This window comes from Bubalus bubalis, chromosome 11 (assembly GCF_019923935.1).
Source record: "Bubalus bubalis isolate 160015118507 breed Murrah chromosome 11, NDDB_SH_1, whole genome shotgun sequence".
Taxonomy (NCBI): Eukaryota; Metazoa; Chordata; class Mammalia; order Artiodactyla; family Bovidae; genus Bubalus; species Bubalus bubalis.
This window is the reverse complement of record NC_059167.1, coordinates 101,350,399-101,376,543: the sequence shown is the minus strand read 5'-3', so window position 1 is coordinate 101,376,543 and position 26,145 is coordinate 101,350,399. Positions and strand designations below refer to the sequence as shown.

Here is a 26,145-nt window from a genome sequence, read left to right as displayed (position 1 = left end):
GGTCCATGAATCTAGGCAAACTGGATGTGGTGAAGCAGGAGGTGGCAAGAATGAACATCTTAGGAATCACTGAACTAATATGGATGGGAATGGGCGAATTTAATTCAGATGACCATTATATCTACTACTGTGGGCTAGAATCCCTTAGGAGAAAGGGAGTAGTCCTTATAGTCAATAAGAGTTCTAAATGCAGTACTTGGGTGCAATCTCAAAAACAAAACAAAACAAAATAATCTCAGTTCGTTTCCAAGGCAAACTGTTCAATATCACAGTTATCTTAAGTCTATGCCCCAAACACTAATGCCAAAGAAGCTGAAGTTGAACAGCTCTGTGAAGTAGAACTGCTGTAGTTCTCGAACTACACCTTCTAGAACAAACACCAAACAAAGATGTCCTTTTCATCACAGGGGATTGGAATACAAAGTAGGAAGTCAAGAGACACCCAGAATTAACAGGCAAGTTTTGCCTTGGAGTGCAAAAACAGGGCAAAGGCTAATGGAGTTTTGTCAAAAGAACATGCGGGTCATAGCAAACACCCTTTTCCAACAACCAAGAGACAACTATACACATGGATATCACCAGATGGTCAATACCAAAATCAGATTGATTATGTTCTTTGCAGCTGAAGATGGAAAAGCTCCATACAGTCAGCAAAAACAAGACCTGGAGCTGACTGTGGCTCAGATCATGAGCTCCTAATAGCAAAATTCAGGTCTAAAGTGAAGAATGTAGGGAAAACAACTAGGTCATTTAGATATGACCTAAATTAAATCCCTTATGATTATACAGTGGAGGTGACAAATGGAGTCAAGAGATGAGATCTGGTAGAGAAAGCGTCTACCAGATTCATAACACCAAAAGAGGTTCATATGTTTGTATATGAGTTTATATAAAAAGTTCATCACCATAAAGAGGTTCATAACACTGTATAGGAGGCAGTGACCAAACTACTCCAAAGAAAAAGAAATGCAAGAAGGTAAAGTGATTGTCTGAGGAGACTTTACAAAGAGCTGAGGAAAGGAGAGAAGGGAAAGGCAAAGGAGAAAGGGAAAGATAGACTCAACTGAATGCAGAGATCCAGAGAATACCAAGGAGAGATAAGAAGCCCTTCTTAAATGAACAATGCAAAGAAATAGAGGAAACCAACACAATGGCAAAGACTAGCGATCTCTTCAAGAAAACTGGAGACATCAAGGGAACATTTCATGCAAGAATGGGCACCATAAAGGACAGATATGGTGGGCACCATAAAGGACAGATATGGTAAGCACCTAATAGAAGGAGAAGATATTAAGAAGAGGTGGCACAAATACACAGAACAGTACACCAGTTGGTGTGGTCACTCACCTAGAGCCAGACATCCTGGAGTGTGAAGTCAAGGGGGCCTTAGGAAACATTACTACCAACAAAGCTAGTGGAGGTGATGGAATTCCAGTTGAGCTATTTAAAATTCTAAAAGATGATGCTGTTAAAGTGCTATGCTCAATATGTCAACAAATTTGGAAAACTCAGTAGTGGCTACAAGACTGGAAAAGGTCACAGTTTTCATTCCAATCCCAAAGAAAGGTAATGTCAAAGAAATGTTCAAACCACCATACAACTGAACTCATTTCACATGCTAACAAGGTTACGCTCAGAATCCTTAAAGGTAGGCTTCAAAAGAAAGTGAACCTAGAACTTTCAGATGTACAAGCTAGGTTTTGAAAAGGCAGAGGAACCAGGGAGCAAACTGCCAACATTTGTTGGATCATAGAGAAAGCAACAGAATTTCAGAAAAACGTCTGCTTCTGCTTCACTGATTGTGCAAAAGCCTTTGAATGTGTGGATCATAACAAACTGTGGAAAATTCTTAAAGAAATAGCAGTACCAGACCATTTTACCTGCCTCCTGAGAAACCTATATGCAGGTCAAGAAGCAACAGTTAGAACCGGACATTGAACAACTGACTGGTTGCAAACTGGGAAAGAATACAATAAAACTGTATATTGTCACCCTACTTATTTAACTTATATGCAAAGTACATCTTGAGAAACGCTGGGCTGGAGGAAGCACAAGCTGGAATCAAGATTGATGGGAGAAATATCAACCAACTCAGATATGGAGATGATACCACTCTAAGGGCAGAAAGTGAAGAGGAACTAAAGAGCCTCTTGATAAGGGTTAAAGAAGAGCATGAAAAAGTTAGCTTGAAACTCAACATACAAGAAACTAAGATCATGGCATCTGGTCCCATCTCTTCATGGCAAATAGAAGGGAAAAAACTGGAGGCAGTGATAGATTTTATATTCTTGGGCTCCAAAATCACTGTGGATGGTGACTGCAGCCATGGAATTAAAAGATGCTTGCTCCTTGGAAGAAATTCTATGACAAACCTCAACAGCATACTAAAAAGGAGAGACATCATTTTGCTGACAACAGTGCATATAGTCAAAGCTATGGTCTTTCTAGTAGTCACGGACGGATGTGAGAGTTGGACCATAAAGAAGACTGAGTGTCGAAGAATTGAGAATTGTGGTGCTGGAGAAGGCTCTTAAGAGTCCCGGGACTGCAAGGAGATCAACCAATCCTAAAGCAAATCTACCCTGAATATTCATTAGAAGGATTGATGCTGAAGCTGAAGCTCCAATACTTTGGCCACCTGATGCGAAAAGCCAACTCACTGGAAAAGACCCTGATGCTAGGAAAGACTGAAGACAAAAGGAGAAGGAGGTGACAGAGGATGAGATGGCTAGGTAGTGTCACCGACTCAATGAACATAAATTTGAGCAAACCCCGGGAGATAATGGAGGACAGAGGAGTCTGCCATGCTGCAGTCCATGGGGTTGAAAACAGTTGGACCCCACTGAGCAACTGAACAACTATACCAGGCTCCTAGGATTAAAGAATAAAAATACAGTGGCACAGCAGGCTCAAAATTCAGACTGGCTTCTGTGAGTTGCACGGCACACAGCACTGTGTTTGGCAGCCCTGGCAAAGATATATTTAAGCGTGTATGTAGGCTAGAGAGAACAAGACTTAAAAAGGAGTGTTAATGGATAATTACTGAGAAAGAAAGATAGAGAGGGATATCATGGACACATCTGGAGAAGGTTGCTCTTGAAGAAAAGAAAGGAGAATTCCTTCTTTTCAGATAAGGGTAAATAAAGAAATGATATCAGGATAAAAAAGATTATACCTCAGATTTTTCTCAGGAAAGGAAAAGATAAAGTTATATGCTATAAAAACTTTCATGAAGTAAGACAAAAAAAAAAAAACAAAAAAAAAAACACAACCGACATTAAAGATTTGGAAGATAACAGAACACTAATTGGTATGAAAACAAACCAAAATCCTCACACAACTGTCTCCTGTATCCTTCACAGATCAAAAAGTGATGACGCCTGTTCAGAACTGGGCACTAAAAAGATAAACTGACATAAAGTTAAGTATTCTAAGTAAGGTATCAATGGCAGGCTGGTAAAAACTGATGACCATGGGACCCTGGTGACAAGGGGAGGCAAATGAAAAGAGTAGAAGGCTAACAAATTGAATGAATAGAGACACAAAGATGGGAGGGCTCCTAAAGAGAGGAAGAGGGGAAGAGAGAGAAAACAGGTTCTGTAAGTGTGGAAGAGTGGATTGTTTGTGGTCAGACAGGTCTTGACACAATGCCTCAGGCAATGAGCTACTGACTAGGGCTCAGCACTATCCTTTCAGCTAAAAGCACAGAATTGAGAGACAATCACCTCTAAAGACACGCAGTCCTTGGGTGCAGGAAACCAACAGCCTTCCCCGGTGGCTCTAGTCGTAAAGAACACACCTGCCAGTGCAGGAGACGTGAGAGGTGCGGCCCGGCCCCTGGGTCGGGAATACCCTGTGGAGGAGGAAATGGCAACCCACTCCAATACTCTTGCCTGAAGAATTCCCATGGACAGAGGAGTCCAGCTGTCCACAGGGTCCCAAAGAGACGGACATGACTGAAGCGACTCAGCACAGCACACCAACAAACAAGTGAATGAGTCTGCCCGTACAGGAATCAAACATTTAAAATATCTCCTCTCCTTTTAAAACGAACAATTCTATCTCCAAATTTAAGAAATTCATCAAGAGGACAAAAGTCTACGATAAAGGTTAAAGCAGATGTGTGTCAGGAGGTAGAATGAGAAGTTAAATCTGTCAGGCCAATTGTAACCCACCTGTTAAAAGATTTTTTAGCACAGAATTCCAATAAGGCAACAACAGTTTGTGCTTTGGTAACTCTGGAGAGCACCTAGCATGGCTTCAAAAAAAGGATATCACTCAATTTAATTTTAAAAGGTCCACCCATTGCAATCTCAATGGACAAGTTATCATTTGTATTCATAATCTCATGTTTTACCATTCTGCTGCTCTTGACACATTATCCAATTACAGGAAAAAATGGGAAAAATCAGACATGGCAACTTCCTCCACTACTACATCCCTCCTTCACTTTGCACTTTTTACACCATTAATTCTGACTACTCTTGCCCTAGTAATAAAAGAAGAAATGACACTGGCACAACCTAAATTTTGCAGAAAATATCAAGTACAATAAGGATCATCAAGTAGTACTAATAACAATTGAGAATCCAAGAAATCTGAGAAGTTTCAAGTTTAAAAAGCGTTTTCTCAATTTTAGTCCTTTCCAAATAAAACAAAGGGCTCGGACAACACAAGATTTTGAAGCTTCAGTGGACAATTTAGACTAACAGTGAATAAAATAATCACTAAAATCACTGATCCTTTCTTGGGCTATTACATTTCTTACCTTCATAAAGCCTTCTTTTAAAACAGGACCACTTCTCAATTCTTTCCCTGGATCTAGTATACATATGTCCCCCCGCCCCCCTACCAAAGTTTAGAGACCAAAGACTTGCTGTAGTCAGAAAAGGATTAATTTAGATGAAGAATCACTTGCCGTCACTGGCACCATTCCTCAACTTTGCAGGAGTTCGATGGTCAAATTCCCAAAACCATCCCAGTCTCCTGGGGCCTGGATTCCCCCAAGAAGATGAACAAAATCCACTGGCGTCTGGATAGCAAGCTTTTCTTTGTAAGTCTATAAGCCAGGGTAAGCTTTCCAGACAGTTAAAAGACTTCTCAAGGAAGCAAGAAGGTCGAAACCAGGAAGATGGGGAGGTGACTAAAACAGGCAGACGACCCACCCACCTAACGCAAAGGAGAGACCGCTTGCAAGGGCTGACGCTTCAGCAGGAGCCAGGAAAGGTTGCGGAGGGAGGCCGGCGCCGCGACCCCCGGCCCCTGGGTGGGAATGGAGGGCATGCAAAGCCAGGGGCCAGCCGGAGGCCTGGAGCGGGGCGCGGAGAGGGGGCGGGACGTGGACAAGGGAGCGGCAGAGTCCGGCTGAGCACCACCAGGGTCTGAGCCACGGCGGGGCAAAGCCGAGAAAGCTTTGCCCAAAGAGGAGACACCGAAGCCTGCATCTTCACCCACCTGCCAGACGCTCGCCCCGCGGACAGAAGCACGGACGCAGCCTGGGCGCTTCCTCTCCTGCCGGACACAGCCCCTGCCGCCGCCGGAGCTCCGGGACCCGACAGCACAGGGCGGTACCGGAGCAGGCAAAGCGGCGACCGCACTCGAGCAGAGGGGGGTGTACATAGGGGTCGCTGGGGGCTCGGGAAGGCAGCTCTGTGCTTGACCTTCCTCACCGGTGGCCAACGGCGCTTCCTGGGAACAGCATCCCGCCTCGGCCCGCTGCGCCCGGGCCTTCGCCCGCGGCTCCCCCCGGCAGCGGCCGGGCTTCCGGCGGCCACACCCCGCCCCCGCGCTACTCGGCCGCCGCCATCTTGTTGGAGGCGGGAAGACCGCACTGCGCAGGCGCGCGCCTAGGCTGCCGGCTCCCCGAGCCGCGCCGCGAGGGAACCGTACCGCGCAGGCGCGGGGGCCGCTACCCGCTGCTGCCGAGGCCGGCTTCGGCACCACCGTCTGCTCGCTTGCTCTGCTGCTGCCAGGCTTAGTAGCCAGTCTCAAACTGTACTGCAACCGAGTTAATAGACCCTTCTGCGCACCCCACAGCCAGTCATTGTGTAAAAACCTATCTATATGCCAGGTCCCGAGACAGGCGCTGGGGAAAGATTAGTAAAACGCGGCTTCAGCGCTAAAGGTGTTCCTAAGCTAGTGAAAAAGGACGGGGATGAACGAGTGATTTCCACAGTTCTTGTTTTTACCTGCACGCCACCTTCGCTCTCTTGCCCCTGCAATTTTAACTGAAAACACCTTTTCCAGGAAGTCCTCGCTCACACAACTGGGCCAGTTCTAACATCTTGCGTTACCTCTTTAAGCTTTATTTCATTCAACATAAATTCAACAAGTAATATTTGAGTTTGCTTTATATTCTAGATATGATTCTGGTTATAGCGATAAGGAAAATAAACTCATGGGACTTATATTTTAGGGGAGAGTATAAAACAAACAAAAAGAACTTTTAGAAATCAACAAAATAACGTTTGATAGTGATGAGGGATGGGAAGAGAAAAAAACCACCAGAAGTTAATGTTGGGTGAGGGGTGGTACTTAGAGATCTCTCTCCAAAGATGACACTTGATCCGAGGCCTGACTGACCACAGGGACCAGAAGTCATGAGAATCATCTGGGCAGAGCGTTCTAGACAGAAGGACAGCAAACGCAGCAAACTTCTCATTCTTGAGGTGGGAATGAGTTCAGGTTAGTTCAGTTCAGTCGCTCAGTCGTGTCCGACTCTTTGCGACCCCGTGAATCGCAGCACGCCAGGCCTCCCTGTCCATCACACCACATAAAGGACAGAAGGGATAGGTGATATGGACGCCTGGGGAGGATATGAGGTTGGGGCAGGGGGGACAGGGGCAATTTAGGTAGGGCGTTGAGCCCATGATAAGAGTTGGATTTTTACTTCATGGTGGCCCCTCTATCTTGCTGACACTGCCAGAACTACTCCTCAAACACTTCTGGCTCCTGACTGCCTCACTGCACATGCTGATTCCACTGTCTTGAAGACAGTTGCTCTTGTTCTTTACACATCTAGCTTCTCATCTTTCAGGTTTCAGTTTAAATGTCCCCTCAGAAAGGCCATCCTTCCTAAACGAAGTATCCCACCTGCCCTTGCATTAGTCTCCACATTGCACCTGATCCTTTCTTTTAGGGCACTGAACATATTTCTCAATTATCTATTCATTGCTTCTTCACCATTCAGTTCACTAAACTGAATGCCACCAGGGAGGGCAGATGTTTCACTTACTCCATGCCTAGCACCATGCCTGGCATGAGTGATCACTCAATATGTGTGCTGTTTTTAGGAAAGTCCAGTTTGTCAGCACTTAAGGCAATGGCACCCCACTCCAGTCCTCTTGCCTGGAGAGTCCCATGGACGGGGGAGCCTGGTGGGCTGCAGTCCATGGGGTCGCTGGGGGTCGGACATGGCTGAGCGACTTCACTTTCACTTTTCACTTTCATGCATTGGAGAAGGAAATGGCAACCCACTCCAGTGTTCTTGCCTGGAGAATCCCAGGGACGGGGGAGCCTGGTGGGCTGCTGTCTTTGGGGTCGCTCAGAGTTGGACACGACTGAAGTGACTTAGCAGCAGCAGCAGCAGCAGCAGCAGCAGCAAGTAGTCAGTGGTATACTACATTGTTTTACACTGGTTTTTAAAAATAAATGCAAGTCATTTCCTGTTTATATACCCTTTGCTAGATTATAAATAAGAACTTTGGCAAAAGAGAGAGAGAGGAAGAGAATGAGATGAAGAGGAGGTGACGGGGTAGTGGGCAAAGATTGTATTTTGCATATATTTGCAGGACTGGGAATGGAAGTCTTCAATTTAGTGAAGTACCTATTATATGTGTCCTGCATTCAGCTAGATACTTAATTCTTACAACAGCCTTGCTAGGTAGTTATCCTTAGTTTTATACATAGCAAACGAGAGAGATTAAGTCACTTGCCCAAGGTCCTACATTAAGAGACAGTGCCAACCGTAAAGTTCATGCCCTTCCCTTCTAGAGAAACTGGATTTTGAGATGGGTTTGTTTGGTGATTTGATTCTGTGTCATTTGTAGGCTTTTATTAGCCATTTCAGCCACTGCCATTTAAGAATTCCAATCATACTGCTGTTTTTGTATAGGATCTCAACAAAGGGCCTGATTTGAGATTGCTGTGATTTTTTTTTTCCTTTTGGACTAGGGAAGAGCTCATTTCCTTTTCATGTCTTTTTAAAATTTGTATTTTTTTATTAATAATGTGTACACGTTTGATCAAAGGAAAGGAGATACAGAAAAATGGGTGCATTTCCTAAATGCTAGCTGCATCCCCTTGGTTAGGCTTGTTACTGTATGACTAACTCTTTCATCTAGGTCCCAAGTAGTACTTTAGACATCAAAGACAGTTCTCTGGCAAAGAGTGACATCCTCACCACAACAATCACTTATCCCATTTACTCATCAAAATTATACACCATCATTTTCCTCTAAACAGGATAGCTGGGGAAAGCTACAAGAAAGGATAGGGCCGCTATCCTGTATCCAGGGCCATTCAGTCTTTATATGAAGGCATTCAGTTTTTTAAAAATCATTAACTCATGATAGCATACACTTGTCAATCAAACCCGGTTAGTCTATAAGCTAACCAAATAGTAGGTGGGAATACATACTTAAAAAGATTCTTCGATCTTCTACCCCACTGAAGTAGGACTCCTTCTTGGAATAAATTCTGGAATCAAGGCAATATCTTTGGTTTCTCTGGTATGCTTTCCTCATGGTTACCATCTGTTATTGGTTGATCATTCCCCCACCCCTCAAAAGATATGTTGAATTCCTAACCTCAAGTACTCAACAATATGAACTTATTTGGGAATAGGATAATTACACATGTAATTAAGTTCAAATGAGGTCATACTGGAGTAGGTGGACCCCTAATCCAATAACTAGTGTCCTTATAAGAAGACAGCCAAATGAAGAAAGAAACACACAGGGAGAAGGCTGTTTGATGGCAAAGGCAAAGACTGGAGTCGTGCACCTGCAAGCCAAGAACACCAAAGACTGCTGGCCAGCCACCAACACTGAGAAACAGGCAAGTGAGGATTTCTCTACAGATTTCAGGGGAAATGCAGTCCTGCTGAAACCTCACTCTCAGATGTATAGCCTCCAGAACTGTGAGACAATAAACATCCATTGTTTTAAGCTACCCAGTTCGTGGCACTTTGTTATAGCAGCCTTAGAAACTAATACACCCCACTCTCTCTTCATATGTGTGTGTGTGTGTGTGTGTGTGAGGACTTGAAGTAGAGGAAAGACACTGTCAGGGCTTGAAGCAGAGGAAAGAGATGGGGATGGGCTGCCCACTATAGTACTCTTTCCTGGAAGATCCCATGGGCAGAGGAGCCTGGTGGGCAACAGTTCACAGTGTCACAAAGAGTCAGACATGACTTAGCATGCACACATGCATCCAAAATATCATTTCAACCTGTGGCGCTAAAATGCAGCTAGTGATGCATTACTGGAGTGGGTTACCATGCCCTCCTCCAAGGGATCTTCCCAACCCAGGGAACGAACCCAGGTCTCTTGCACTACAGAAGGATTCTTTACCATCTGAACCACCAAGGAAGCTCTCAGTTTGGTTCAGTTGCTCAGTCATTCTGACTCTTTGTGACCCCATGGTCTGCAGCATGCCAGGCCTCCCTGTCCATCACCAACTCCTGAAGATTACTCAAACTCATGTCCACTGAGTCGGTGATGCCATTCAACCATCTCATCCTCTGTTGTCCCCTTCTCCTCCTGCCTTCAATCTTGGCCAGCATCAGGGTCTTTTCAAATGAGTCAGCTCTTCACATCAGGTGGCCAAAATATTGAAGTTTCAGCATCAGCATCAGTCCTTCCAATGAATATTCAGGCCTGATTTCCTTTAGGGTGGACTGGTTGGATCTCCTTGCAGTCCAAGGGACTCTCAAGAGTCTTCTCCAAAACCACAGTTCAAAAGCATAAATTTGGCGCTCAGCTTTCTTTATAGTCCAACTCTCACATCCATACCTGACTACTGGAAAAACCATAGCCTTGACTAGATGGACCTTTGCTGGCAAAGTAATGTCTCTCCTTTTTAATATGCTATCTAGGTTGGTCATAACTTTTCTTCCAAGGAGCAAGCATCTTTTAATTTCATGGCTGCAATCGCCATCTGCAGTGATTTTGGAGCCCCCAAAAATAAGGTCTGTAACTGTTTCCACTGTTTCCCCATCTATTTCCCATGAAGTGATGGGACCAGATGCCATGTTCTTCATCTTCTGACTGTTGAGCTTTAAGCGAACTTTTTCACTCTCGTCTTTCACTTTCATCAAGAGGCTCTTTAGTTTTCTTCACTGACCTCCTCAGTCAGTCGCTCCCATCAGGAAGCTTCCATAAGCCTCTTATCCTTCTCCATCATAGGGCAAGCAGAATGAAAACCACAGTCACAGGAAAGTAACCAATCTAATCACATGGACCACAGCCTTGTCTAACTCAATGAAATTATGAGCTGTGCCATGTAGGGCCACCCAAGACGGACAGGTCGTGGTGGAGAATTCTGACAAAACATGGTCCACGGGAGAAGAGAATGGCAAACCACTTCAGTATTCTTGCCTTGAGAACCCCAGGAACAGTATGAAAAGGCAAAAAGTTAGGACACTGAAAGATGAACTCCCCAGGTCAGTAGGTGCCCAATATGCTACTGGAGACCAGTGGAGAAATTACTCCAGAAAGAAGAGATGGAGTCAAAGCAAAAACAACACCCAGTTGTAGATGTGACTGGTGATGGAAGCAAGGTCTGATGCTGTAAAGAACAATATTGCATAGGAACCTAGAATGTTAGGTCCATGAATCAAGGCAAATTGGAAGTGGTCAAGCAGGAGATGGCAAGAGTGAACATTAACATTTTAGGAATCAGAGAACTAAAATGAAGTGGAATGGGTGAATTTAACTCAGATGACAATGATATCTACTACTGTGGGCAGAATCCCTTAGAAGAAATGTCATAGTCAACAAAAGAGTCCAAAATGCAGTACTTGGGCGCAGTCTCAAAAACGACAGAATGATCTCTGTTCATTTCCAAGGCAAACCATTCAATACCACATAATCCACGCCTATGCCCAGACCAGTAATGCTGAAGAAGCTGAAGTTGAACGGTTCTATGAAGGCCTACAAGACCTTCTAGAACTAACACCCAAAAAAGCTGTCTTTTTCATTATAGGAGACTGGGATGCAAAAGTAGGAAGTCAAGAAACACCTGGACAAGCAAATTTGGCCTTGGAGTACATAATGAAGCAGGACAAAGGCTAATGAATTTTTCCAAGAGAACGCACTGGTCATAGCAAACACCCTCTTCCAACAACACAAGAGAAGACTCTACACATGAACATCACCAAATGGGCAACACCAAGCTCAGACTGATTATATTCTTTGCAGCCAAAGATGGAGAAGCTCTACAGAGTCAGCAAAAACAAGACTGGGAGCTGACTGTGGCTCAGATCATGAACTCCTTATTGCCAAATTCAGATTTAAACTGAAGATATAGGGAAAACCACTAGACCATTCAGTTCAATTCAGTTCAGTCGCTCATTCGTATATGACTCTTTGCAACCCCATGGACTGCAGCACACCAAGGCTCCCTGTCCATCACCAAACCCAGAGATTACTCAAACTCATGTCCATTGAGTCAGTGATGCCATCCAACCACCTCATTCTCTGTCATCCCCTTCTCATCTCACCTTTAATCTTTCCCAGCATCAGGGTCTTTTCAAATGAGGAAGCTCTTCGCATCAGGTGACCAAAGTGTTGGAGTTTCAGCTTCAGCATCAGTCCTTCCAATGAACATTCATGACTGATTTCCTTTAGGATGGTTGGTTGGATCTCCTTGCAGTCCAAGGGACTCTCAAGAGTTTTCTCCAACACCACAGTTCAAAAGCATCAATTCCTTGGCGCTCAGGGTTCTTTGTACTCCAACTCTCACATCCATACATAACTACTGGTAAAACCATAGCCTTGACTAGATGGACCTTTGATGGCAAAGTAATGTCTCTGCATTTTAATATGCTATCTAGATTGGTTATAACTTTTCTTCTAAGGAGTAAGCATCTTTTAATTTCATGGCTACAGTCACCATCTGCAGTGATTTTGGAGCTCCCAAAAATAAAGTCTGTCACTGTTTCCACTGTTTCTCCATCTATTTGCCATGAAATAATGGGAATGGATGCCATGATCTTTGTTTTCTGAATGTTGAGCTTTAAGCCAACTTTTTCACTCTAATCTTTCAATTTCATCAAGAGGATCTTTAGTTCCTCTTCACTTTCTGCCATAAGGGTGGTGTCATCTGCATATCTGAGGTTATTGATATCTCTCCCGGCAATCTTGATTTCAGCTTGTGCTTCATCCAGCCCAGCGTTTCTTATGATGTACTTTGCATATAAGTTAAATAAGCAGAGTGACAATATACAGCCTTGACGTACTTGTTTCCCTATTTGGAACCAGTCTGTTGTTGCATATCCAGTTTTAACTGTTGCTTTTAACTGACCTGCATACAGATTTCTCAACAGGCAGGTCAGGTGGTCTGGTATTCCCATCCCTTGAAGAATTTTCCACAGTTTGTTGTGGTCCACACAGACAAAGGCTTTGGGATAGTCAATAAAGCAGAAATAGATGTTTCTCTGGAACTCTCTTGCTTTTTCGATGATCCAGCTGATGTTGGCAATTTGATCTCTGGTTCCTCTGCCTTTTCTAAATCTAGCTTGAACATCTGGAAGTTCATGGTTCACATACTGCTGAAGCCTGGATTGGAGAATTTTGAGCATTACTTTGCTAGCGTGTGAGATGAGTGCAATCGTGAGGTAGTTTGAGCATTTTTGGCATTGCCTTTCTTAGGGATTGGAATGAAAACTGACCTTTTCCAGTCCTGTGGCCACTGCTGAGTTTTCCAAATTTGCTAGTATATTGGGTGAAGCACTTTCACAGCATCATCTTTTAGGATTTGAAATAGCTCAACTGGAATTCCATTATCTCTACTAGCTTTGTTTGTAGTGATGCTTTCTAAGGCCCACTTGACTTTGCATTCCAGGATGTCCGGCTCTAGGTGAGTGATCACACCATCGTGATTATCTGCGTCATGAAGATCTTTTTTGTACAGTCCTTCTGTGTATTTTTGCCACCTCTTCTTAATATCTTCTGCCTCTGTTAGGTCCATACCATTTCCGTCCTTTACTGTGCCCGTTTTTGCATGAAATGTTCCCTTGGTATCTGTAATTTTCTTGAAGACATCTCTTGTCTTTCCCATTCTATTGTTTTCTTCTATTTCTTTGCACTGACCATTGAGGAAGACTGTCTTATCTCTCCTTGCTATTCTTTAGAACTCTGCATTCAAATGGGTATATCTTTCCTTTTCTCCTTTGCCTTTCACTTCTCTTCTATTCACAGCTATTTGTAAGGCCTCCTCAGACAACCATTTTGCCTTTTTGCATTTCTTTTTCTTGGGGATGGTCTTGCTCCCTGCCTCCTGTACAATGTTATGAACCTCCGTCCATAGTTCTTCAGGCACTCTGTCTATCAGATCTAGTACCTTAAGTCTATTTCTCAGTTCCACTGTATAATCGTTAGGGATTTTATTTAAGTCATACCTGAATAGTCCAGTGGTTTTCCCTACTTTCTTCAGCTTAAGACTGAATTTGGCAATAAGGAGTTCGTGATCTGAGCCACAGTCAGCTCCTCGTCTTGTTTTTGCTGACTCTATAGAGATTCTCCATCTTTGGCTGCAAAGAATATAATCAATCTGATTTTGGTGTCACCCATCTGGTGATGTCCATGTGTAGAGTCTTTTCTTGTGTTGTTGGAAGAGGGTGTTTGCTATGACCAGTATGTTCTCTTTGCAAAACTCTATTAGCCTTTGCCTGCTTCATTCCATACTCCAAGGCCAAATTTGCCTGTTCCTCTGGGTGTTTCTTGCCTTCCTATGTTTGCATTCCAGTCCCCTATAATGAAATGGACAGTTTTTTGGGTGTTATTTCTAGAAGGTCTTGTAGGCCTTCATAGAACCTTTCAACTTCAGCTTCTTCAGCATTACTGGTTGAGGCATATATTTGCATTACCGTGATATTGAACAGTTTGCCGTGAAATGAACGGAGATCATGCCTTCGTTTTTGAGACTGCGCCCAAGTACTGCATTTTGGACTCTTTTGTAGACTATGACGTTTCTTCTAAGGGATTCTTGCCCACAGTAGTAGATATCATGGTCATCTGAGTTAAATTTATCAACCACTTCATTTTAGTTCTCTGATTCCTAAAATGTTCACTCTTGCCCTCTCCTGTTTGACCACTTGCAATTTGCCTTGATTCATGGACCTAACATTCCAGGTTCCTATGCAATATTGCTCTTTACAGCATCAGACCTTGCTTCCATCACCAGTCACATCCACAACTGGGTGTTGTTTTTGCTTTGGCTCCATCTCTACATTCTTTCTGGAGTTATTTCTCCACTAATCTCCAGTAGCATATTAGGCACCTACAAACCTGGGGAGTTCATCTTTCAGTGTCCTATCTTTTTGCATTTTCATACTGTTCATGGGGTTCTCAAGCCAGGAATGCTAAAGTGGTTTGTCATTCCCTTTTCTAGTGGGCAACATTTTGTCAGAACTCTCCACCATGACCCGTATCTTGGGTGGCCCTCATGACTCATAGTCTCATTGAGTTAGACAAGGCTGTGGTCCATGTGATTAGATTGGTTAGTTTCCTGTGATTGTGGCTTTCGGTCTGTCTGCTCTCTGATGGAGAAGCATAAAAGGCTTATGAAAGCTTCCTGATGGGACAGACTGACCGAGGGGGATACTGGATCTTGTTCTGCTGGGCAGGACCATGCTCAGTAAATCTTTAATCCAATTTTCTGTTGATGGGTGGAGCTGTGTTCCCTCCCTGCTGTTTACCTGGGGCCAAACTATGGTGGAGGTAATGAAGATAACGGTGACCTCCCTCAAAAGGTCCCATGCATGTACTGCTACAGTCCGTGCCCCCAGCCCTGCAGCAGGCCACCACCGAGCCATGCCTTCGCCAGAGACTCCTGGACACCCACAGGCAAGTCTCCTGTGGGGTCGCTGTTCCTTCCTCCCTGGTCCTAGTGCATAAGGCTCTGCTGTGCCCTCCAAGAGTTCATTTCCCAGTCCTGTGTAAGTTCTGGCAGCTCTGTGGTAGATAATGGTGACCTCCTCCAAGAGGGCTTATGCCATCCCCACACCCAGAGCCCCTGTCCCTGCGGCAGACCACTGCCGACCTGTACCTCCACAGGAGATGCTCAAACACAATTCTGTCTAGTCTCTGTGGGGTCCCTGGGTCCCTGGGTCTCACAAGGTTTGTTTGAGCCCTCTGAGCGACTCTGGTGGACATCGGGTTTGATTCTAAATGTGAATTCGCCCCTCCTACCGTCTTGCTGGGGCGTCTCCTTTGCCCCTGGACGTGGGGTATCTCCTCACAGCCGCTCCAGCGCCTACTATCTTGCTGGGTTTTCTCTGACTGTGATCGTGGGGTGTCTCCATACCACCATCCAGCGAAGCGCAGCTGCCGTGCTTGACCTTGGACGTGGGGTATCTATTCACAGCTGCTCCAGCGAAGTGCAGCCAGCGCTTCTGACCTTGGACGCGCGGTATCTCCTCTCAGCAGCTTGCTGTTCCAGCTCTGTGCAGCCACTGCTTGCAGCTCCCGTGACCTAAATAAAATCCCTTATGACTATACAGTAGAAGTGAGAAATAGATTTAAGGTACTAGATCTGATAGACAGAGTGCCTGATGAACTATGGATGGAGGTTCATAACATTGTACAGGAGGCAGGGAGCAAGACCATCCCCAAGAAAAAGAAATGCAAAAAGGCAAAATGGTTGTCTGAGGAGGCCTTACAAATAGCTGTGAATAGAAGAGAAGTGAAAGGCAAAGGAGAAAAGGAAAGATATACCCATTTGGATGCAGAGTTCTAAAGAAGAGCAAGGAGAGATAAGACAGTCTTCCTCAATGGTCAGTGCAAAGAAATAGAGGAAAACAATAGAATGGGAAAGACTAGAGATGTCTTCAAGAAAATTACAGATACCAAGGGAATATTTCATGCAAAGATGGGCACAATAAAGGACGGAAATGGTATGGACCTAACAGAGGCAGAAGATATTAAGAAGAGGTGGCAAAAATACACAGAAGGACTGTACAAAAAAGATCTTCATGACGCAGATAATCACGATGGTGTGATCACTCACCTAGAGCCAGACATCCTGGAATGCAAAGTCAAGTGGGTCTTAGGAAGCATCATGAACAAAGCTAGTGGAGGTAATGGAATTCCAGTTGAGCTATTTCAAATCCTAAAAGATGGTGCTGTGAAAGTGCTGCACTCAACATGCCAGCAAATTTGGAAAACTCAGCAGTGGCCACAGGACTGGAAAAGGTCAGTTTTCATTCCAATCCCTAAGAAAGGCAATGCCAAAAATGCTCAAACTACCTCACAATTGCACTCATCTCACACGCTAGCAAAGTAATGCTCAAAATTCTCCAATCCAGGCTTCAGCAGTATGTGAACCATGAACTTCCAGATGTTCAAGCTAGATTTAGAAAAGGCAGAGGAACCAGAGATCAAATTGCCAACATCTGCTGGATCATCGAAAAAGCAAGAGAGTTCCAGAGAAACATCTATTTCTGCTTTATTGACTATCCCAAAGCCTTTGTCTGTGTGGACCACAACAAACTGTGGAAAATTCTTCAAGAGATGGGAATACCAGACCACCTGACCTGCTGTTGAGAAATCTGTATGCAGGTCAGGAAGCAACAGTTAAAACTGGATATGGAACAACAGACTGGTTCCAAATAGGGAAATGATTACGTCGAGGCTGTATATTGTCACCCTGCTTATTTAACTTATATGCAGAGTACATCATGAGAAACGCTGGGCTGGATGAAGCACAAGCTGAAATCAAGACAGCCGGGAGAGATATCAATAACCTCAGATATGCAGATGACACCACCCTTATGGCAGAAAGCGAAGAAGAACAAAAGAGCCTCTTGATGAAAGTGAAAGGGAAGTCGTACATCTGAATAAATTTGAGTATTAAATACTTAGGTAAATAGCAAAGAGATTGAACTATTTCTCCAAAGCTAAGAGGAACATTCTAGAGTGAAAACCAGAATATGTATTTCAGATATTTCAATTCTGTTTCAGCTTGGACAAGTTAAAATAAGTACTTGTTTTCTAAAATAGGTACTTATTTCCTCCTCGAAGCCATTACTGGTCATTCCTTGTTGACGGTGTTCTATCCTTTAAACCCGAGTTCTCCCATGGGCAGTGTGACAGGGTTTGCTGGACTCTCACCACATCTTCCTCATCAGATACAGACATGAGGGCAGAGCCCACGACTCATTCTTTGTATCTATCTCCTACAAATTTCTTGAACTGGAAGCACCCAAATAAACAAGATCAGCCAAATTTGATCATTTTAGAACTTGATGAAAACCATGAATATCCATTATACCATTCTCACTGCTTTGGTGTATAATTGGAAATTTTCATAATAAAAAGTTTTAAAAAAGACATCCAAGAAACTTCTGCTTCAAGATAGCTGACTAAGTACAAGTGTTTACGTCTTTGTCTCTGAATCCCAGTAAAACGTCAGCAGCAAGGCTTAATTTTCAATTAAACTAAGGAGGGTTAAGCTTCAAAGGCCCCCTTTTACACACGCCCTTTCCAAGGTCCTGGAAGGTGCCTTAGCAATATGTTCATGTGTTTGTATTTTTTCTCCTCTATCACAGTTCTCCTTGTGTCTGGTAGTATTAGAGTGGTTGGAGTAATTTTGAGTTCCAGTTAAAGGGAAGTGGAGTTTGAGATACAAGTTGTTAGAGTTGAGTGGGAGGATATTTATATGATTCACAGTCACTTCTGTGAGTAGCATTTTATTGTTAACCATCGCTGTAGAAGAATAGCTTCCAGCTATCTGCCTCCAGCCCACTGTCTGCTCTCCCAGGATTGTAACACCAAGGTTCAGGGCCAGAGGCTGTGTGGCAATACGAACACAGCCTATGTCATCTGTACCAGAAGTATGTATGGAGCCAGAAGCTAGTTTGTGGGAAAGTATTCCAAATTTTATAATTCCTATAAATGAAACCTAATAGAAGCATCCCCAAATGTGACTACAGTCTTAAATGACAAGTTGTAAAGCTAGGGAAAAAAAAAGAAAACTGTCAGCAATAAATTTTTTTTTGATCAACCATACTTAGAAAGACTGAATGATCTGTTAAGTTGATACAAATATGATAAAACAACTGTCACATGCCAAAAAAAGAAAAGAGCATCTACACAAAAAGTGTAAGGAAAAAGTATTATAGAAATTATATCAGGTGGTAAAATAATAAACCTATTATGTTGATTCTTGGATTTTGTGATGTTTGTTGATTTTATGTTAGCATTCCAAAATGTGTAATTTGTTGTGGTTCTTTTCTCATTCTAAATAAATACTTACTTTCATACTTAAATTGTATTCACATTTTATATTTTTTCTCTTACACAGGGAAAGAAAAATTCATCTCCCATAAGACATGGATCCCTGAAATTATAACTGGGGACTTCAACATCCCTCTCTCAGCAACTGATAGAAGTAAAAATTATAAAATGAGCAAAGATAATAGAAGACCTAAACAGTACAATCAAATAGGATCTAAATGACATTTATAGAACACTCTACCCACAACAGCAGAATGCACATGTTTTTTTCTTCAAGCACCAATAATAGACCAAATGCTAGGTCAGAAAACAAATGTTAACACATTTAGGATTGACATAAGTATGTTCTCTGACCTTTATGGAATTGAATTAAAAAGCAATGAAAGGCAACAGGAAATTTTCCAAATACTTGGAAATTAAACACCACACTTTAAAATCATACCTTGTTTGAATTCCCGGGCAGTCCATTGGTTAGGACTCCACTTTCACTGCCAAGGGCCTAGGTGCAATCCTTGGTTGGGGAATTAAGATCCCGCAAGCCACACCAAACACACACACACACACACACACACACACACACACACACCTTGTCAAAGAAGATCCAAAGAAAATTTAAAAAAATAAACAAAAAATAAAAAACCACAGAACTGAATGTAAACAAAAATACAGCATATCAAAATTTCTGGGTTACAGCTAAAGTAGTACTAAGAAGGTAATTTACACATTAAATATCACTCAGAAAAATGTGACATATTACATTAGGAAAGTCTCATATCAATAACCTCAAGAAGTTAGAAAAAAAGAAAGAGCAGACATCAAACATTGGAAAACAAAATAAAACAAGAAATGCAACGAAACACTAGTTAAAAGAGTGCAAAATAATAAGGGAGAAGACATAAATCGTCAATATCAGTAATGAAATGGCTTATCATTATAATTTCTACAATCTTTAATAAGGAAATATCACAAACTTATAATTCAACAACTTAGAATAGACCAATTCTACAAACTACCAAAGCTCAAACAAGATGCAATAGAGTAGTCCTATAACCATTAAAGAAATTGAACTTGTCACTGTAATTCCCTGGAAAATGAAATGGAGAAGACTTCTCTGGTGGTCCAGTAGTTATGAATCCGCCTGCCAATGCAGGGGACAGAGGTTTGATCCCTGGTGCAGGAAGATCCCACATGTGTGGAGCAACTAAGCCCGTGTGCCAGAACTACTGAAGCCTGTGAGCCCTGGAGCCTGTGCTCTGCAACGAGAGGAACCACAGCAGCGAGGAGCCCGCACAGCACAGTGGCGAGAAGCCCCTGCTGACTGCAACTAGATAAAGCCCGGGGCCAATTGCTGTTGTTGCTAAGTCACTTCAGTCGTGTCCGACTCCGTGCGACCCCATAGACGGCAGCCCACCAGGCTCCCCCGTCCCTGGTATTCTCCAGGCAAGATCACTGGAGTGGGTTGCCATTTCCTTCTCCAACGCATGAAAGTGAAAAGTGAAAGTGAAGTCGCTCAGCTGTGTCCGACTCTTAGCGACCCCATGGACTGCAGCCCACCAGGCTCTTCCGTCCATGGGATTTTCTAGGCAACAGTACTGGAGTGGGGTGCCATTGCCCGGGGCCAGTAAGTGTTCATAAAAGGGAAGGCATCCGTGAATGTTAAGAATGGGAGAGTGTTCCATCAGTTTGTGAGAGGGAGGACGACTGCAGTGAAGGATCACAGCAGAGGTAGTTGCTAGTACTTTCTGGAGAAGTCTAGCAAAGATACAGGTTAGCTAGTCGTAGTTACAAGCAGAAATGGGAACTGGAGCACTGTCAACACTAGTGTTTCCCAACCATTTTTTCCCCCCAACCATTTTTATGTCATGGCACATGTGGGAAATAATAGTATGTGTAAGGAATGGTTTTAAGAAAGTAATTCTCAGATCACCAAATTTCATGACTTTCTCTCTAAAACTGATTTAGCTGAGAAGGCATCCTGTCTTATACATACTGGTTCTTTGTCAACTCCATTTTCACAATAGCTCTCCCACCACTTTACCAAAGAGAAACAAGCATTTCTCAGAGATTCATTGCCCTGAATGCCAAGCAAAAGAATAATTTAACATTTATTAATGCTCTATTAATGTCCCCAGTCTGTCTCATTAGGACATTGATTTCTAACAAATTTTACTTTTTGTGCTAGTAATTTTTCTTTAATCAATAAGAATAATTTTAAAACACATTACCTTATGCTTATAAAAATAAAAGTATAAGAAATAATTAAATTTGTTTCTAGCAGAGAAATATGATAGAATTATTAGTGATTTTCAGACACTTCCACTTCTAGATAAGATGAAGTAACATGTACCAGGCACACCCTCAAGCGTTAAACAACCCCAAGCTGGGAAAAATATATGAAGCAATGGTTTTGTCTTTTTGTTTGTTTTGAGGTGCTGGACACCTGGCAGTAGAGAACAATGAGCCCTGAAAGGCAGGAAGCAAGTACCTTAGATGTTTCTCGTGCTTGTTTGCTCTGAGGAGGCCAACTGCCACTCTGTGAGAGGCTCTATGCAGAGGTCTAGATGGCAAAGAACAGAGGAGGCTCCTGCCCAAAAGCTAGCAAAGTACTGAGGTTCTTAGTGCAACAGGTCACAAGGAAGGTAATCCCTCCAGCAATCATGTGAGTGAGCCTGGAACTGGATCTTCTCCCATCAAGCCTTCAGATGCTACCACAGCCCTGGCTAACAGCTTCACAGAAAGACCCTGAATAATAGTGAAAGGAAAGTTGTGCCCGACTCTTTGTGACCCTATAGACTATATAGTCCATGGAATTCTCCAGGCCAGAATACTGGAGTGCGTAGCCTTTCCCTTCTCCAGGGGATCTTCCCAACCCAGGGATCGAACCCAGGTTTACCACATTGCAGGCAAATTTTTCACCAGCTGAGCCACAAGGGAAGCCCCCTGAGTCAACTAATTTATAAACCACGCTCAACTTCCTGACCTATAGAAACTGTGAAATAATAGCTATTGTTTTTAGCTGCTAATCTTAAGAACAATTTGTTACACAGCAATAGATAAATTCAGGAAGACCAACCCCAAAAGAGATGGGATCAATTTCATTTCTAACACTGCTGGAATTGGTCAAAGAGCAAGCTTAAAATTCTTTATCACATAACTAATTACACATTTTAATTATTTTCCTTCTATTTCTTGTACCTGTTTCAACTTTTCATTCATGATAGAATAAACTGCCCTTTTTCTAAGCTGCATCTATTCTTTAAAGTTTTCCAACTAAAGTGATTAAATATAATAAAGTAAGCAGCCAGAGATACTTGCTTTTCCATCTAATGATAGAAAAAAAAGAAAACACTCCATCTGGGTAGAATTTGATAATTAGCCATATCCTATTCCTGGACATCTGGCTTTCAAATGAAACTGAACATGGTAATGTCTGTTTCCCAGGGCATTCTTTTTACTGAAAATGCAACTTATTGTTTTGGTCTTTAAAAAGATAACATCAGTGCACTTTAACATATCAAGTTAACAAAGATTTGTCTCAGTTCTTTTTACATATTACCATCGTGTTACCTATTTATTATAGAATATTTGAAAACTACAGAAAATTACAAGGAAAAAAAATCTCACCATTCAAGATAACTGTTCATATTTTTATGAAAATCTTTTCAGATTTGGCTTTAAAAATACAAGGAATTTCAGAATAATAATATTTTCCCTCAACAACAAATTCTCATTAAGGGCACAATATTTTAATGGATGAAATTTAATGAAGAATGTCAAGCCATTTATTACACTGAAATTCATATCCATTTTCTCATACAGTTTAAAGTGTGGCTTATGACAATGGATATTTTAGCCCTGACAATCAGTCTGAGTAGCTCAGGAAAATATCTCATAAGGCTAGAGCAGCCCTGGAAGCATATTGAGGGTAGCGGGGCTCAGAGAAACAACACATGTCTCACCCGCTCTCCCCTTATGCTGCCTCTGCTGCTACAAAATCTGTGGAAGAGGGGAAGGGCTCGTGGCCTTGCACTTGAATCCTTAATGTACTGGAACCAACTCAAAGAAGTGCCAGAGAACTGACTGTTAAATTTCAGGAGTTTTGTGAGCTAGCTCTAAAACAAAGTCATTATTAAAAATTAAAGAACGTAAGCTTTCAATTAAATAAATTCTATTCAAAGCTAAGGTCATAAATACATACAAGTCATCATTTTTAATCATTTACGTTTTGCTGGTGCCTGTGCAAAATCACTGCTGATGGTGATTGTAGCCATGAAATTAAAAGATGCTTACTCCTTGGAAGAAAAGTTATGACCAACCCAGATAGCATATTCAAAAGCAGAGACATTACTTTGCCAACAAAGGTCCGTCTAGTCAAGGCTATGGTTTTTCCAGTGGTCATGTATGGATGTGAGAGTTGGACTGTGAAGAAAGCTGAGCACCGAAGAATTGATGCTTTTGAACTGTGGTGTTGGAGGAGACTCTTGAGAGTCCCTTGGACTGCAAGGAGGTCCAACCAGTCCATCCTAAAGGAGATCAGTCTTGGGTTTTCATTGGAAGGACTGATGCTAAAGCTGAAACTCCAATCCTTTGGCCACCTCATGTGAAAAGTTGACTCATTGGAAAAGACCCTGATGCTGGGAGGGATTGGGGGCAGGAGGAGAAGGGGATGACAGAGGATGAGATGGCTGGATGGCATCACTGACTCAATGGACAAGAGTTTGAGTAGACTCTGGGAGTTGGTGATGGACAGGGAGGTCTGGCATGCTGTGATTCATGGGGTCGCAAAGAGTTGGACATGACTGAGCAACTAAACTGAACTGAACTGTATTCCTGATGCTGTTTCTATCTACTGCATCTACATTGTGGAAATAGGGTATAATGGTGTGCTGGAGGATGTCTCTTCATCCAGTGTTTTCACCTTGGTAGTTTGGAATCCTTCAGGGTGAGAGTATTTAAACCATGGAAATAGAAGAAAGCTCCAAATTTGGGCTCACATATTTTTGTTGGTTGTATAGTGACAGAGAAAACGTTAACAATGTAGAATAAAAAATTTTAAATGTTGTGTCTATAACTGTTATATTGTGACCAGCACAAAGTTCAAGGAACAATTCCTCCAGTACTCAAGAACTATCAAATTAATCCAAGTCACTCAGGTCCTTGATTAATGAGTCAAGATCCAACACATATCTCTGTTGTTTCACTTTCATCTCAATCATTACTGTTAATGAAAATATCAGCCAAGATTCTTGCAAAACTACATTGGTTTATTATTTACAATGGCATTTTGGCTACAGATAAGAAAGGGAAAGTCGCTCAGTCATGTTCAACTCTTTGCAACCCTATGGACTATACAGTCCATGGAATTCTCTAGGGCAGAATACTGGAGTGGGTAGCCTATCCCTTCTCCAGCAGATCTTTCCAACCCAGGAATCAAACCAGGATCTCTTGCATTGCAGGCGGATTCTTTACCAAATGAGCTACTAGGGAAGCCTACAGGATACCAAAGTTCAGCAAAAGTTGGTGAAACATTTGATGGAAATCAACTGGCTATATGGAATTGACATTAAAGAATGATGTAAATTTTATTAGTATTTGCAAACTATGTGTTCTATACCCTTTATATCAGTAGTTCGTTTCAGTTCAGTCACTCAGTCGTGTCCGACTCTTTGCGACCCCATGAATCGTAGCATGCCAGGCCTCTCTGTCCATAACCAACTCCTGGAGTTCACTCAAACTCACGTCCATCGAGTTGGTGATGCCATCCAGCCATCTGATCCTCTGTTGTCCCCTTCTCCTCCTGCCCCCAATCCCTCCCAGCATCAGAGTCTTTTCCAATGAGTCAACTCTTCGCATGAGATGGCCAAGTATTGGAGTTTCAGCTTTAGCATCATTCCTTCCAAAGAACACCCAGGGCTGATCTCCTTCAGAATGGACTGGTTGGATCTCCTTGCAGTCCAAGGGACTCTCAAGAGTCTTCTCCAACACGACAGTTCAAAAGCATCAATTCTTTGGCGCTCAGCTTTCTTCACAGTCCAACTCTCACATCCATATGTGACCACTGGAAAAACCATAGCCTTGACTAGACAGACCTTTGTTGGCAAAGTAATGTCTCTGCTTTTGAATATGCTATCTAGGTTGGTCATAACTTTCGAGTTTAAAATAAATCTGCATGTGTGTTAATATGTGTGCTTCACAAAGCTGGCTGTTAATCATTTACTAATACACTACTGATCAGAGCAAATGCTTCCCTTTGCCCCACTCACCATAGCCTCTAGCAGATCCCTTTCAGCTACACAGACTGATAAATAGGGAAAAGAAGTGAAGGAAAAGAGCTGGTGGAAAGCAGAAAATGGAGGAAGAAAAAGAAGAGAAAGAATGGAAAAAGAAAGTTCTCCCTGTCTTGTCTTTCATCATCAGTCAGCAGCTGTTTGCAAGATAAGAGACAAACCATTGCACAACTATTGGGACCTGGAGTCACAAATATTCATGGGGTTAGCTGGTGACCTTACTTTTAGAGAGCTAAGGGGCCAGCGGTCTCCAGCAACAGTGACCATGCTGACGCTTGGTCAGAGGTCGTTTTAGGTTTTTTTGCTTGTTTTTCACATTAAAAAAATAAAGGTATAATTTATATACAGTAAAAGTCACCATAGAGTACAGTTCTATGAGTTTTGATAAATGCATACAGTCACACAATTACCACTGCGTTGAAGACATAGAACATTTCCATCATCTCCCCAAATTCACCTGAGCCTGTTTGTGACCAACCCCTCTCCCCATCTCTAGCCACTTTCCTATCCTCTGGTTTTGTTTTCCAGAACGACACTGAGACGGACTCACACAGCATGTAGCCTGTTGAGGCTAGCTACTTTCACTTAACATAGTGTATTAGAGAGCAGAGTTGGGTTCACAACCAAATTAAGAGGACGGTACAGAGATTTTCCATATACCCTCAAGTACTCCCTACATGAATCGCCTTGCCCATTATTAGCATCACTCATGAAAATGTTACATGTTTGTTACCAAGTATGAATCTAGAGTGACACAGTACAATCACCGAAAGTTCACATTTATCTTAGGGTTCATTCTTGGTGTTGTACATTCTGTGGATTTGGACAAATATATAGTGACATACAGCCATAATTAGAATATCAAATGGAGCATTTTCACGGACATTAAAACTCAGTGCTTTGCCTATACCTCCACCATGGGCTGTCCTGGTGGCTTAAATGGTCAAGAATTTGCCTGTAATGTGGGAGACCTTTGTTTGACCCCTGAGTTGGGCAGATCCCCTGGAGGAGGCATTGGCTACCCGCTCCAGTATTCATAACTGGAGAATTCCATGGACAGAAGAACCAAACAGGCTATACAGTCCATGGAGTCGAAAAGACTCAGACATGACTGAGTGGCTAACACACACACACACACACCCCTTCACCGCCCCTCAAGAAACAATGATGTTTCTCCATAGAGTTGCCTTTTCTAGAATGTCATATAGCTAGAATTACATAGTATGAAGCTCTTCCAGATTGTCTTCTCTTACTTCAGTTCAGTTCAGTCGCTCAGTCGTGTCCGACTCTTTGTGACCCCATGAACTGCAGCACACCAAGCCTCCCTGTCCATCAGCAACTGCCAGAGTCTACCCAAACCCATGTCCATTGAGTCGATGATGCCATCCAACCATCTCATC

The 26,145-nt window shown here is 42.7% G+C and overlaps 1 protein-coding gene across 5 annotated transcripts in view; it reads right to left on the bottom strand.

The window, feature by feature from the left end:
* APC (APC regulator of WNT signaling pathway) overlaps positions 1-5,834 on the bottom strand; it is a 132,226-nt gene extending 126,392 nt beyond the window's left edge. For 3 of the 5 annotated variants that reach the window (XM_025296446.3, XM_025296450.3, XM_025296452.3), the window contains exon 1: positions 5,455-5,834. In XM_025296446.3, the coding sequence (XP_025152231.2) occupies positions 5,455-5,619 (165 nt within the window). In that variant the 5' untranslated portion in view covers positions 5,620-5,834. The remainder of the gene's footprint in view (positions 1-5,454) is intronic. The other 2 variants (XM_025296453.3, XM_025296447.3) reach the window with 2 other exon arrangements.
* Between the last annotated feature and the right edge of the window lie 20,311 nt (positions 5,835-26,145).